This window comes from Eublepharis macularius, chromosome 4 (genome assembly GCF_028583425.1).
Source record: "Eublepharis macularius isolate TG4126 chromosome 4, MPM_Emac_v1.0, whole genome shotgun sequence".
Lineage (NCBI taxonomy): Eukaryota > Metazoa > Chordata > Lepidosauria > Squamata > Eublepharidae > Eublepharis > Eublepharis macularius.
In genome coordinates this window covers 79,897,975-79,912,846 of record NC_072793.1, presented here as the reverse complement: position 1 = coordinate 79,912,846, position 14,872 = coordinate 79,897,975, and the positions used below count along the sequence as shown (strand labels likewise).

Genomic DNA, 14,872 nt, shown 5'->3' with positions numbered 1-14,872 from the left:
ATGTTGTAATAAATGCATAAGTTAATTAAGTAAGAGTGCAATGGTTCATGTTATACTTTTAGGTCTGTGCCATTAAAGGACTTTCTGATGTTCCTGTGGTTGTGAGATTGAGTTTGTGTGCGTACATGTACAGTAAACATGAACTGGGCGTGTGCAAAAAGGGCTTTTTTTGCAATACCAAACAAGATGAATGTGATACGTGCATGGATAGGACAACAAAAAAGGGGAGAAAAAATGCGTGGATAGGCCAGAAGAATCTTTAGGACCATGTAAGATTCGGTTTGGGATTACTTTGACAATAAGGATATGGCAAATCCAAGAATATCTGGTGCAGGTAAAACAGGCAGGTGTGACTCTATAGGTAGCCTGTAACACGATCTTTCACAGGTCAGTTTGGGGACCATGACACCACAAAGTGATATATGCCAGAATTGCTCGGGTGCGTGCAGGGAGCGCCAACAAACAGTCTCCACTTGGACTTCGAGGGGGGGGGGTCTATTTAAAACGAATCCCAAGTCTCGGTCAGAACGGGGAGATATTGCGAGGTTCTTAAACAGCAGCAGAAGAACGCGCCCGATTCCTCGGAGTGTGCTTCTTTTTGGTGCAATCAGCGGCGCGATCTCTCTCTCAGTGTCTTTGGAAAAGAGCAGGATTCTGTCGATTGGCTGGGGGAAATGGTCAGGATCCCGCAGGAACCGCCTCTAAGCTGTGTTGGAGAAAAGTGTCCCGTAGCGGGAGGCGGCTGCGGAGTTTGGTCCCAGAGGGCGGCAGGAGTGGCGAGGGTCTCAGGGAGCTGCCGACGCCCGGGCAGGCCAGGCTAGATCAGGCTAAACTCGGCCGGGCTGTGGCAGGCTTGCAGGCAGCAGCGCCTCTGTCAATCAGGCGGACTTCCCTCCTGCACGCCCTGCGCTTTCCAGCCAGCCGCCTCCTGGTGTCTCTGCTGCCTTCGCCGAGGAGAGCGGCCGCTTGCTGAGCGCCGGAGAGGAGCGGATGCGCCAGTGCCAGCGGGGCTGAGGTTTCCCTGCTGGCAGAGGCGCCGCGGGCGAGAGGGCGGTGCCGGCTGCCCTCCAATGTGGCCGGAGTCCCCTGCAGGGAACTTTGAGGCTGGCTCCAGAGGCTGGGCTCGGGCTGCGCTACGCCTGCCATGGGTCCTGCAGCCGAGATCGCCTCGTTGGTCGCCTGCTGGGCGCTCCTCCTGACTCCGGGGGCCCCGCACAGTCCCGGGGAGAGAGGTAGGTGCTGGGGTTCCCTTGGCTTAGCCCTCTCGCCCGTTCTCCGCCTGTCGCTCCCCGAGGTTCGCTCGCAGTCTGGCTGGCTCTCAACTTAGCCGCGAAGGACTTTCCCTCCCGGCCAGACTTCGCCGCGCCGCACTGACCCTGGCTGCCTGGAGGAAAGGCTCGGGGGTGCTCCCGCCGCCACGTGTGGCTACTTCTGGTTCGCTGTCCCGGGGGAAGAGGAGGGCGACCAGGGGGAGAGAGCTGCGTGGAGCCCGCTAGATCGCCTGAGAAACGAGAGTTTCAACTGCGCAAGGGGGCGGCGGGGGGGGGGGGGACCTCGAATGAACTCTGTTTACAGTAGAACGCATGTGGCAGACCCGAGTTTAGTGTGTCGATTCCTGGAATTCCATGTGTGGAATAGAACACCTGGCAAGGACTTGATTTTCTTTCCTGCTGTTGTTTGAATTAAAACAGTGAGATGGACCGAGAGGTTGACTTCTTTTTAAAAAAGCTTTCTATTGCAACTGCCAATCACAAACTTCAAAGTTTACTTACTGGATTCCACAATTGGTTTTGTTTCTGGAAGTTCATGGCAATGTTGGACGCTTGATGGGATGGTGAAAGTTTTTTGCCCCTTGAGATCCTCATGCTGCTTCCAGCTACCCTGGTTAAAACTGATTTATGAGGGGTTGGGGCATTAGGAGAGGTTATTATCCCTGTTGCCCTCCTGTCCCAGCTGCAGAAAAGCAGCATCCTTGATGATTGGCTAACCCGGCATCGCTGACATGTCTTGACGTTGAACTCGGTTCATACTTAGTGATGCAAGGTGACTGCATTGTAGGAGAGCTCGCCCTCTACGCTATATTAACCCCATAATCGCATGAGTTTTATGGGGTGTGATATATATGGGGCGTGAAGGCACACCTTTGTACAACTGAGGAAAGGAATACAGTAATCTTAAGGAGGAAGAAGTCTGGAGTGACTTTTACTATAACTAATTATTTCCTCTCTCTTTCTCCAGATTCTATTTTGGGAGTGCTAGAAGAATACAGACTTGTCATCCCGACTACCACAGACTCTGAGGGCAGGTTCCTCTCCAAGGTTGTGTCTGGAGCTCCAAAAGGGCGCTTCCGAAGGGACACTCCAGGGGATCTTCCACATCAAACTGCAAATGAGCACATTTTTTATAATGTCACTGTTTTTGGAAGAGAATTTCATTTTAGACTGAGACCAAACTCCCGGCTGGTGGCCCCTGGAGCAACTATTGAATGGCAGGTGGACTCTAATGTCACTTACATTGAACCACTCCATGGGAATTGCCTCTATGTTGGGGATATCACCGACTTGCCTAATGCTTCTGTTGCAATAAGCAATTGCGATGGACTGGTAAGATGCTTTCCTGTTGTTATATACCTAAGAGAATGAATAACCGTTTCCCCCCTTTTTAATTCAGAGCTTCTGCCTTTAAAAAAAAAATCACACCTCATTTGTTATGTTAATTAAGAAATCAAATGAAGGAAACGTTCCTTTACATGAAGTAAAGCGTGATGAAGCAGTATAAGTAACGGAGGCACATTCACTCTGAATTGACTCATAACTTTGTAGCATAATTGTTGTGACAAATCACTAATTATCAACATGACAATCTAGAAAGCCCTCTCAAAGCTATTCCACACATCTGAAACAGTGACCTGATGTCAGCGTCTGTGATTTCCCCCCTCCATCTACAGTTTAGAAAAGATTGTAGTGAAAGTATATGTGCTTTAAAAACATGATAATACTGAAAGACAGACTTCGTTGCCAATTGATTCGCTTTTGGTCTGTGGAGAGGGGGTTCGGACCAGGCCATGCCCTTTTCAAGGTCTCTTGCTCATTACATTTCTCTTATCTGTCTAATGGAATCAGAGGGACTCTGGGAGAAGACGTTTAATGGATTTCACAATACGTGCACCATATGTGAGGACTCCATGCTTGATGACCTGTTTGTATGTTATACAGCTTAAAACTAATCATAAGTTTTCCATTCCAGAACACACATGCAGGAGTCAGGCTGTATGACCTATGCTGTGTTTTTGAAAACAATTGCTATATAGAGCAAACCTTGCTTAGTTTTACTTTGGGGCGTAAACTTCTAGTTACATCAGTATTGTCTTGTTTAGAGAGGGGGAGAGAGAGATGCTTGCTAACATACAGCTGGTACTACTTATATGATAAATGGATTTAAGCTTAGATTGTGAACTTCCTGTATTGTCTGAGTTTATGGACTCATACTTTCCCCAGGATCTGGTCAAAAAGTTAGAGGAATGATATAGGACTGCTAGCTCCCCCCTCTTTTTTGCAGTGTTCCTGTGCCTTTAATAGGAGCCCAGCCCATAAGCATTTAGCAGGAGTAGCTTTTGACATACATTCATCTCCTACTGTATTTCTGCATCCAAAGCAACTGTTAAAGGCATTGGAACCTTGCCAGAAAAATGAAAGTAACCTTAGGTGGCAGTGTCAGATGATGCTAATAGAAATGACCCTGGACTTGACCCTGAATGGTGCTCAGGCCAATGTGAGATTTAAGTGTTGTTGTACCAGTAGAAACAGTGACTCCAGCACTATTATTCAACATCTGTGTAATGGAAAATTACTGGAGAATCCAGCACTTACATTTATTTCCAGAAGAGGAAACTTCTAAAAAAAAATAGTCCAAATGAAATTGAAAGTTAATGGCCAGTTCCCTTCAGGATTTTTTTTAACATCTACAATAACCGAAGCTCAGGTACAATATATGCCACAGATTCTGAAAGATACCATCAAAGTACTAGTAAAGTCGGGGATGCCATAAAAGCCAAGAAGGTTTTTTTTAAAATGTGGAAAGAGGAGCATAGGTTCTGGCAAAACTAATATAAATTTAACAGGTAAGGCATACAAAACAAGAATTTGAGAAATATAAATTATTAAGAAAATCAATACAGATTTATATGACTGTGTCAGTAGCAGAAAAATGGCCAAGGAGGTGGTTGAGCTGCAACACAGGCAGACAGTATTTCTGTGGGTGTAGATTGGAGTAATTCTTCTTAGGATTGCAGTGTGTCTTCACCACAAAAGATACCAGGGGGCTATCCAGTCTGGAACTGCTGTTTTCTGAGAGGTTGTCAGAAGAAATTAGTCAAAATAATGCATTTTATGGAGAAAGTTTATAGATAACATTTTTCTTCCTTTCCTGACTGAGTCAAATAGAGGTGTTGAGACATGATCACCTAAGCCTAACAGACAAAATAAAATAAAGAAGATGCTGCATTTGGATGGTGTGCAACCAAGAATTATTAAAGAATTCAAACATGAAATTGCTGCTCTAACAAGCTGTTGCTAAATGCTAATTTTTTTTAAAGGGGGTGTAGAAAATTACAGGCCAGTAATTGATGGAAACTTTTATTAAATATAGAATTGGTGAATAGAAGAATAAGCCCTACTGAGAAATAATCAGCATGGCTTCTGAAAAAGGAAGTCCTGCCTCACCAATAATAGCATTAGATTTATATACAGAACAACTTAACACCCACTCAGAGTGGTTTACAAAGTATGCTATTACTATCCCCACAACAATCACCTTGTGAGGTGGGTAGGACTGAGAGAACTCTGGACGAGAAGTGACTGACCCAAGGTCACCCAGCTGGCTTCAAGCAGAGGAGTGGGGAATCAAACCCAGTTCTTCAGATTAGAGTCCCACTACTTGTAACCACTATACCAAACTGGTTCTCCTTTTGGAGAGGTAACCAACGTTGAATATCAACAAACATACATAAAGGTGAGCTTGTAGACTTTATATACTTGGACTTTCAAAAGTCTTTTCACACCAAAGTTTCTCACCGAAAGCTCCTGAGTAAACTTAACATTCATGGTATAAAAGAATGGGTCTTATAATGGATTAGTAACTAGTTAAATGACAGGAAACAAAGAATTAGGGCACATGGACAATTCTCACACTGGAGGGAAGTAAATAAAGGGGCCCCCTGGAGATCTTCATTAGGACAGGTATTACTTAATTGTTCTTAAATTATATGCAATTGAATGAGCAGTCAAGTAGCCAAGTTTGAGGATAACATCCAATTTTTCAGGATGGTGAAAACAAAAGCAGATTATGAGGCTGTCCAGGAGGATCTGACCATGCTGGGTGAGTGGGTGACAATGTTGCAAATGAAGTTTAACGTAAGTGAAAAGTGGTGCACATCAGGGCAAACAATCCTAACTTTATATATACATTGATGTGGTCTGAACTGGTTGGGACTAACCAGGAAAGAGGTCTTGGATCATGGTAGAGATCTCAGTGAAAATATTATCTCAGTGAGTGGCAATGAAAAAGGCAAATTGTATACTAGTACTGCAGTGCCCTAATATTGTTCTATGATGGAACCACATTTTAAATTCTCACCATATTTCTGAAATTATATTGTAGAGCAGGACGAAGTGCAGAAAAGGCAACCAAAATGATCAAGATGTTGGATCAACTTACTTATGAGAAAAGGCTAAAGCTTTTTTGGGGAGGAGGGTTCAGTTTAGAAACAGGACAGCTAAGGTTTATAAAATTGTGCATGGTCCCCAAACATTTTAAGCCTTCAGGCACCTTTGGAATTCTGACACAGAGTGGTGGGTGCAACCAAAAAAAGCTGTTGCAGGAGGCAGAGTCATTCACAAAATGTCAGGGAGTAAGGTTGTACATAATTAATAATAACTCTTCAACCTTTCAGGCAGAAGCTCTGCTTAATAGGATGCTTTTAAAAATGAACATATTATTTAAAAATATTTTCTTGCTTACACACAGCTTATCTTTAGTCATGCAGTAAAGATCCTTGTGCAATGGTTACAGCTGCTTCCAAAGCAATACTTTTTGGAATCTGTACAGCCAGTCAAATCCCCAATGGCCAATCAGAAGCCCTGCTGGGCAAAAGTCCCACCTGACCCCTCCCACTTTCTAAAAATACTCGGTGTGTACTGGCAGGCACCGTGGGCACCACACTGGGGCACCATATTAGAGGAAGTGGACAGAGATAATGTTTTCTCTCTCTTCTAAAATTAGAACTGTGGGTCATCCAATGAAACTGATAGGGAGAAGACTCAGGACAGATAACACAATGTACTTCTTCACACAAAATGTATACATAATCTGTAGAACTCATTGCTGCTGGGTGTGTTGATGGACACTAGTTTAGATAGATTAGACAAATTCATAAAGGAAGCAACCATGGATGGCTATTAGCTGTGATGGTTAAATGGGATGTCTGAATACCAGATGCTGGGGAATGGGAGCAGTAGGCTAAACTATTGGCCTCTCTGCCTCTTCTGTGGTGATCTGAGGAGACTGGTTAGCCAGGCAGGAAACCTGATGCTGGACTAAATGGACCACTAGTCTTATCCAATAGCATTCTTCTTCTGTGTCCAGAAAGACAAAGTTCACTGGAATTTAAGCTTAAGCTCCATTTACATTTTCCACAGTGGAATCTGTTTCATTCTATATTGTGTTAAAGCTTAATCACTGTGTTAAAATAGGCAAAGGGCCCCAGCTCAGATCGCAAAATACATGGTGGAACTCCTTTTTTCTACCACAGGACCACTTTGTTCTCTACACAGCAAGTAAGATACATAGAAGTATATTTTACACTTCAGGTTTCAAGATGATTGGTGCCATCTGGCTACCCTTCTAGTTATGAACTATAGGTACTCGGACAGTATTACAAACAGATGTAAATTTACAAATAATGAATATTATATACACAAAATCAGAAAGGAAGATGAAATAGTGGAACATTTGAATTTTTTCAAAGATGGAAAACACTTCCTCCCTCTTTAAGAATGATGCAAACTTTTCGCCATAGTAAAAAAGGTAAAGGTATTCCCTTGTGCAAGCACCGAGTCATTACTGACCCATGGGGGGACGCCGCATCATGACGTTTTCTTGGCAGACTTTTTGTTTTGGGGTGGTTTGCCTTTGCCTTCCCCAGTCATCTACACTTTACCCCCAGGAAACTGGGTACTCATTTTACCGACCTTGGAAGGATGGAAGGCTGAGTCAACCTTGAGCCGGCTACCTGAACCCGGCTTCTGCCAGGATTGAACTCAGGTCGTGAGCAGAGCTTGGACTGCAGTACTGCAGCTTACCACTTTGCGCCATGGGGCTCTTTATTTTCACCATAGTATGATTAAAATTTTCTAGGGTCACCAAGGTAAGATAAAATTGCTTTGGGGGCTATATTGTACACCACTATTTGTCAATCCAGAATATCACCACTAAAAATAATACAGCCAGTTACCCTTCCTCTATTAACCCAGTGAGATAACATGGAAGCTTGTCTTTCTGAAAGGCAGAAAAAAATTGAGCCCAGTCTGCTCACTTCATCAGTGAACTTGACTCACAAAAGTTTATACTCCGGTAAATGTTGTTGGTCTTTAAGGTGCTGTTAAACTCTTACTTTTGTTCTCCTACTTCAGGCTAACACAGCTACTCACCTGAAACTTTCTGAAAGGCAGTGCTTGTCTCCTTTTCTGGGCAGAGACAGTTTGTAGGATTGGGCTGAGTTTACTAAACTACTGACTTGGAATCCTCATAACAAAGTCTCAGCATTCTCATTTTTGCTTAAAGGTCTCACACATGCTGCATTTTCATGTAACTGACTGAAAAAAAGTTTTTTTTTAAAAAAATATGACCAATGTGTTGTGGGTAGGGGTGTGCAAGGAAAAAACTTTCGGCTTTCTTGTTTCGGGATTACCCGAAACAAGATTCTCTACCGTCATTAGCCGAAAGCCGAAACAAGAATCTCTTTCGGGATTCGGGATTCGGCATTATTTCGGCATTCTTTCGGGATTCTTTCGGGTTTTTTTGCTGGGAAAATGCCTCCGTCTTTCAGGACGCCTGGAGGAGGCATTTTCCCACCAAATAAGCCCAAAATTGGTGGGGACCTTCTTCTAACCCTTCTCTAACAACTACCCAAGTTTCAGACAGATTGGACTTTGGGGGGCCATGTTATGGCCCCCCAAAGCAGGTCCCCCCATCCTCCCCATAAGAAAGCAAAGGAGCAGCATATTGTTAGCATGCTGCTGCTGATCTCTCTTCATTATTTCCTATGGGGAAAAAATGAAGAGGCAGGCTTCCTTTGCCAGGGGTGGCATTTTGCATGCAAAATGCCCCCCAGCCCTCAGGGGCCCTTCTACCACCCCTCCTCCCACCCCCCACCAAGGCTCAGCCTGCTCCCACTTGGGGGGGCCATTTCATGGCCTCCCCAAGTAGGTGCTCTAATCTCTACCACTGACAGCTGGGGGAGGCTTGTGTTGCCAGGGGTGGCATTTTGCATGCAAAATGCCCCCCAACCCTCTGGGGCCCTTCTCCCACCCCTCCTCCCACCCCCCACCAAGGCTCAGCCTGCTCCCACTTGGGGGGGGCCATTTCATGGCCTCCCCAAGTAGGTGCTCTCAGCCCCTAAAGTCCACCCCTCACAGCCCCACACAAACCCAGTTCCCCCACCCCAGCTGCCACACACAGACCCAAATCCCCCCAGTAGCCCCTCACAGACTCAAATCCACCCCCACCTGCCCCACACCCACCATAACCCCAGGAACAGGCTGGCCTGCCCTCCCCTTTTGGGAACCCCTAAACTCTCTTTCCCAGGGCAGTTCTGCACAGACAAGGGGTGCCACAATGGTGGCAGTGCCAAATCGTCCCTGGGAAAGAGCACCTGCCCTGGCACACAGACAACCACCCCCCTGACCCCCCCACCACCCGCAGAGAAGGCTGGCCAGCCTGCCCCATTGTTCCCTATGCTGGGAACCAACCTCCCATCAAAGAAGGGAACACAGACACACAATCATTAAGTTTAAAAAACCTTTATTTTCTCATTTTCAAATTACAAGTGGTCAACAAATCACAACATATTACACTTATTGTCCCTCATAGCACAACACAACACAATTAACTACACATCAGAGAATCTTAAACACAATTTTTTTTTTGAAATGGACAAACAGTAAAGTTTTGAACATTACAACAGGTCACATAGTGAGCGGGCACAACAGGGCATGGAAACAGAAGATGATCATAATAACTACCAGCCTAATACAACTCTCCCTCCATAACATGACTTAATGGGGGGGAACCACAGCAACAAAATCCCCCCCCCCAACCCTCTGGGGCCCTTCTCCCACCCTTCCTCCCATCCCCCCACCAAGGCTCAGCCTGCTCCCACTTGGGGGGGCCATTTCATGGCCTCCCCAAGTGGGTGCTCTGCTCTCATCTCTACCACTGACAGCTGGGAGAGGCTTGTCTTGCCAGGGGTGGCATTTTGCATGCCAAATGCCACCCTCACCCTCAGGTGCCCTTCTCCCACCCTTCCCCCCACCCCCCACCACATGCATTCCTTGACAATCAAGAAATCTGGAGTTAAATATAATGTGCATGTAAGTCCCTCAAAGACAGAAGCAATATGGAGGTAATGACCCATTTGATTTCCACAACCTCAGACACAATTAGGGATCCGTTTCCCCTTGGTGGGGGATCCCCCACTCTCACCTATCACCCCGAAGGGGGAAAGTCAGTGAATGAGCCTTCAAGGTACGCTCCAGGGGCTGCTGCCGTGATGTCACTGATGTCATCTGGCTGCCCTGAGAGTATGCCTGTGCTTTGCAGTGGGCTGATTTGGGCCCTACAGGCCAAAGCAGGATCCCTTGTGGCCCAAATCTGCCTGCTGTGAATTGTGCGTGCTCCCCAGCCTTGTGTGATGATCACATCACCTCCTAGAACAGACATCATCATGCCAGAGCATTGCCATTAAATGATCATGCGTGTGTGAACAGACCCTAAGTATCCTGTAGGCTTCAGTGATGGTATAGTAATGTTTTCACTCACATTATAGAGAGAGAGAGAGACAGAGAAGGGGGGGAGGCACTGAAGCTAGATTATTTCTTCTATTTTACTGTCCCCTTCCAAAGCCAGGGTGGCATTGGCACAATGCCCCCCTCCCCCCGGCCAGAGCCTTAGTACCAGTATGCATTGACAGGCCCATGCATCATAGTCCTTTTTGAGACCCAGCCAAGTTGTGCCTTTTGGAGAAAAATGTTCAAGTTGCTGGTGGGGGTATGAACAATTTTTAGATATCCACTGTAGTGCAATGGCTAGAGAGTTGGTCTAGAATCTGGCAGACTCTGATTCTGTGCCTTGTAGGCTTGATGGATGTTCTTGGCTCAGCCTAAGTAAACAATTGTGTTGTGTTTTCCAGAGGCAGTCTACGTGATTTTGGGGCCCTGGACAAATGTTCTGGACGGGGCCCCAGAACCAGTGCCGCCCCACCACTGGCTCCTTGCCAAGGCCAAGCAATTTGGTCACCTAGGCCCCAGATAGAGTGGGCAGGAGTGCGTTGTTTCCTTCCTCCCCCCCCTCCACCCCCTCCAACAACTAAGAAGGCCATCGGTGGAGTCACTCCAATGTGAGGCATGGAGCAGCTGTCTATTGTTAGCCTGGTTGTGATGAGGGTGAAACAAATCAAGGGAGAACAGCAATGTGTAAACCACTCTAGGTTCCCATGGGGGAGAAAACCGGGGCATAAGATAAACCTTTAATTTGGTGGGGAGGGGGTATATACATTTTATGTGTATGTGTCTGTATGTTTTATGCATTCAAATCACTTGTGGTGTACTTTAGAATTATATTGAGCTCCACAGTATCCCAAAAACCTTGTCCATGTATTGCAAACCGAAGTCAATCTACCACATCTAGGGTATTCTTCTTTTCCCTACTGCCTTCAATTTTTCTTAGCATTATTGTCTTTTCTAGTGAACCTTGTCTTCTCATGATGTGACATAAGCACTATCATCAATTGATATCTTCAAGGGAGAAAGCAGGCCTGATTTGGTCTGGATGCCACTTACATGTCTTTTTCGGAGTCCATGGTACATGTAAATTGAAACTTTCTTCCCACTTCACAGTGTGAATGCTTTTTCCTCCTATGAGCTTTGTCTAAATTTTACTGTACTGATACTGCTCATTTGGCCAAAAGGCCTGCCCTTGATCAATGCCACATTAAATACTTCATAATAAAAAAATGTTTTTAGAACCATTTAAAAGTGTCCTTAAGTGCCATACGCTGATTTAAAAAAACATAAGCTAAATGTTTGGGAACACAACCAGATATGTGAATGACTGAAATGCAGCCCAATCCCACTGCTACTTAAAATCCATTTTTGATGGAGGTCTGGATTGTCTTACATTGGTGTCATTGGGCTTGGAATCAGGAACCTGGAAGCGTTCCATGGGGGCTACAACTTTCATGCCAAGGCTAAGAGGGTGGGAACGGGATCTCTCTGGGGTGGCAAACTCTGGCCTTGGAAGTTACTGGCAATTTGGGGGTGGGACTTGTGGAAAGGAAAATCTGAGTAGGGATCTCCCCCAGAATCCATGGTCCGCATTTGCCCTCTAAAGAGATTGCCCTTGGAAGCAGCCAGTTTCTCTGTAGGGAACTACTCTCTCTAACCTGAACTCAAGCCCAACCAGGAGTTTGGCAGCCCTAGGAAAATTTCAGAAAAAGATGGCAAAGGAGGGCCAGCAACTGATAGAGGCATGGAAGCCCACACCAGGACAGTAGCAGGGGCCTACTTGGGCACAAGGGACAACCAGTGCTCTCATCCCCCATAGTCCACTCCTTACAGCCCCACACAAACCCAGTTCCCCCACCCCAGCTGCCACACACAGACCCAAATCCTCCACTCAGCCCCTCTCAGAACCAAAACCACCCTCAGCTGCCCCACACCCAGTACCCCAGGAACAGGCTGGCCAGCCTGCCCCATTGTTCCCTATGCTGGGAACCAACCTCCCATCAAAGAAGGGAACACAGACACACAATCATTAAGTTTAAAAAACCTTTATTTTCTCATTTTCAAATTACAAGTGGTCAACAAATCACAACATATTACACTTATTGTCCCTCATAGCACAACACAACACAATTAACTACACATCAGAGAATCTTAAACACAATTTTTCTTTTGAAATGGACAAACAGTAAAGTTTTGAACATTACAGCAGGTTACATAGTGAGCGGGCACAACAGGGCATGGAAACAGAAGATGATCATAACTACCAGCCTAATACAACTCTCCCTCCATAACATGACTAAATGGGTGGGGGAACCACTGCAACAGGGTCCAGCAGAACCTATGTCATTTCCTGTGGCTGTGCTTTCAGTTCAGACACACAAAGCTGAACTGGGCACTTCCAAGGCACTGGACAATGGTATTTCTGGAGCAGTTCTGCAGAGGTCTCCCCCCACCCCCACACCAGCCTCAGAATTTACCTGGGAACATCTGTGAGAGATCATCATTGGCCGGTGCCCATCCACCACTCTACCCGCATCCCCCAACCATGCAAACCCAACATTAACATCAAATTTTTTTTTTTTTAAACATGAACATTCAATCAACTTTTAAAAAACATAATCACAACATTTTTTTTTGGGTTTTTTTCCTTTTTTTTACATGAACAGAACATCAACTTTTAAAAAACATAATCACAACATTTTTTTGGGTTTTTTTTTTTTTCATGAACATTCAATCAACTTTTAAAAAACATAATCACAACATTTTTTTTTGGTTTTTTTTCCTTTTTTTTACATGAACAGAACATCAACTTTTAAAAAACATAATCACAACATTTTTTTTTGGTTTTTTTTCCTTTTTTTTACATGAACGGAACATCAACTTTCAAAAAACAGTACAACAATTCTTCTACAATTTTTTTTTACAAGGAGTTCATCTGATAAAAACACCTAAGCAATCCCTATCTAACCTGTTTCTCCCTCCAGTAGCAATCCATGTTTCTGGGGCATTATTTCTCATAATAAATTTGGTCCCACAGGGTATGTCTCAGTGATGGGAGATGTTTTGAATACCCTGGGGGGGGGGCTTTCAAATTGCTGGGTGTTTTCCCTTTGCCACTGGTTCCTAACCACCCTCCCTCTACTGGCCGGTTTTAACTGTATATACAGGGTTTTATACAGGGGAGAGCGCGATTCCAAAGGATTGGACTCATAGAGGATGCAGGCCACAAGTTGGGCTCACCTCAGTCACTCTGGAAGTCCAGTCCTGAGAAATCGAAGAGGCGAGAGTTGACCTTCAGGAAGGTCAACTGCTCGACTCTCCATGGGAGAAGGCGAGTGCGATGTGGGCCGACAATGTCGCCCGCATGTGAAAAGACGCGCTCGCTCTCCACGCTCGTCGGAGGGCATGAGAGCAGCCGCTGCGCCTCGAGGGAGAGGTCCGGCCAGACCGACTCCTTCCTGGCCCAGTAGCTGAGCGGATCGGTGGAGAGCGACTCGCAGGGCTCCGCGAGGTAGTCCCTGACCATCGCCTCCGCCGGATCCTCTCTCACGGTCCTCACGACCCCAGAGGGGACGAGGGCCCACCGGAGCATCTCCATCTCCATCGGCACTCTGGTGGTGGCCTCGGGGGGGGCCTGCGCAGAGGGGGCGTCAGAGGGACCCGCACGGCAGGGCCCCTCTTGCGTCCCCCCTGTCGACAGGCGTCCCCTCTTGGCCTGCCTGCGCCTCACCCAAGAGCAGAGCCCGTCTCTGGCTTGGGTGAGGTTCCCGTCCCGCTCGGCGAAAGTGCCCTTTATGCGCGGGTCACACATGGTCGCCAACATGTATGACTCTTCCTTAGTGAGAGGAGTTAGCCTGGCAGCTATGCCCTGCTGCAGCCTTCTCACTAATGCGCGCACCGCTGGAACAAGGTCAGCACGGGGCGCGACCCGGTCTGCAAGGGTGGCCAGATTCCTCTGGAGCGTGTGCACCAGGGGAATGACCAGACCGAGGGTCGCCGTGTCTGACGAGACCGCCACAGTGAAGTCCTTGAAGGGCTTCAGGACCTCCACTGTCTGGGTGATGGTGAGCCAATCCTCCCGGTTGAACTCACCCACCTGACTCGCACCGCGGTGCTCGGAGAGCCACGCGTGGAGTGCGGCCTGCTGCTCCACCAAGCGCTCAAGCATGGCGCAGGTGGAGTTCCAGCGAGTGCTGACGTCAGTGATCAGAGCGTGCTCTGGCACACCTGTCCTGACCTGTGTCTGGCGCAGTTCGTGCGTGGCCTTCACGCTGCGCGAGAAGTGACCCGTGAGCCTCCGACATTTCTGGACAAGTAACTGGAGTTCACGGGTCCGGGTATCCACGGGTTCCTTCGAGGAGCCCAACCCCAGCGCATCTCTCACCACTAGGTGAAGCTTGTGAGCGGCACAGTAGACGCTCTCTCGGCTCACTAGATGCGCCGCTGCCCTCATGTTCTTGCCACCGTCCGTCACCATGCATCCCACGGTGGCGGGTCCCTGGCCTATCCACTCGTCCAACTGTCTCCTTAAGGTGGCAGCGATGTTCTCCGCCGTGTGGGACACGTCGAGCACCTCGGCGTGAAGCAAGGCCTTGCAGTAGCCGGCCTGGCGGTCTCGCATCCTTCCCTGTCTAGCTGTGCTAGGCACCTCCCCCCGGCCCCCACCCAGAACCGACTCGGGTTCCCACCAGTGAGCAGTAAGCGAGAGGTACGCTTGCTGCACACTTGGGCAGGTCCAGATGTCCGATGTGAAGTGCACAGTTCTCCCGGCAACCCGGGACAGCTGTGCCTTCACATGATCCCTGGCAGCCCTG

General features: G+C 47.2%; 1 protein-coding gene across 1 annotated transcript in view; it reads left to right on the top strand.

Moving 5' to 3' along the window:
- The first annotated feature begins 792 nt into the window (after positions 1 to 792).
- ADAMTS2 (ADAM metallopeptidase with thrombospondin type 1 motif 2) overlaps positions 793 to 14,872 on the top strand; it is a 361,463-nt gene continuing 347,383 nt past the window's right edge. The window contains exons 1-2 of the mRNA XM_054976819.1: positions 793 to 1,232; positions 2,239 to 2,603. Coding sequence (XP_054832794.1) covers positions 1,145 to 1,232; positions 2,239 to 2,603 — 453 coding nt within the window. The 5' untranslated portion in view covers positions 793 to 1,144. The remainder of the gene's footprint in view (positions 1,233 to 2,238; positions 2,604 to 14,872) is intronic.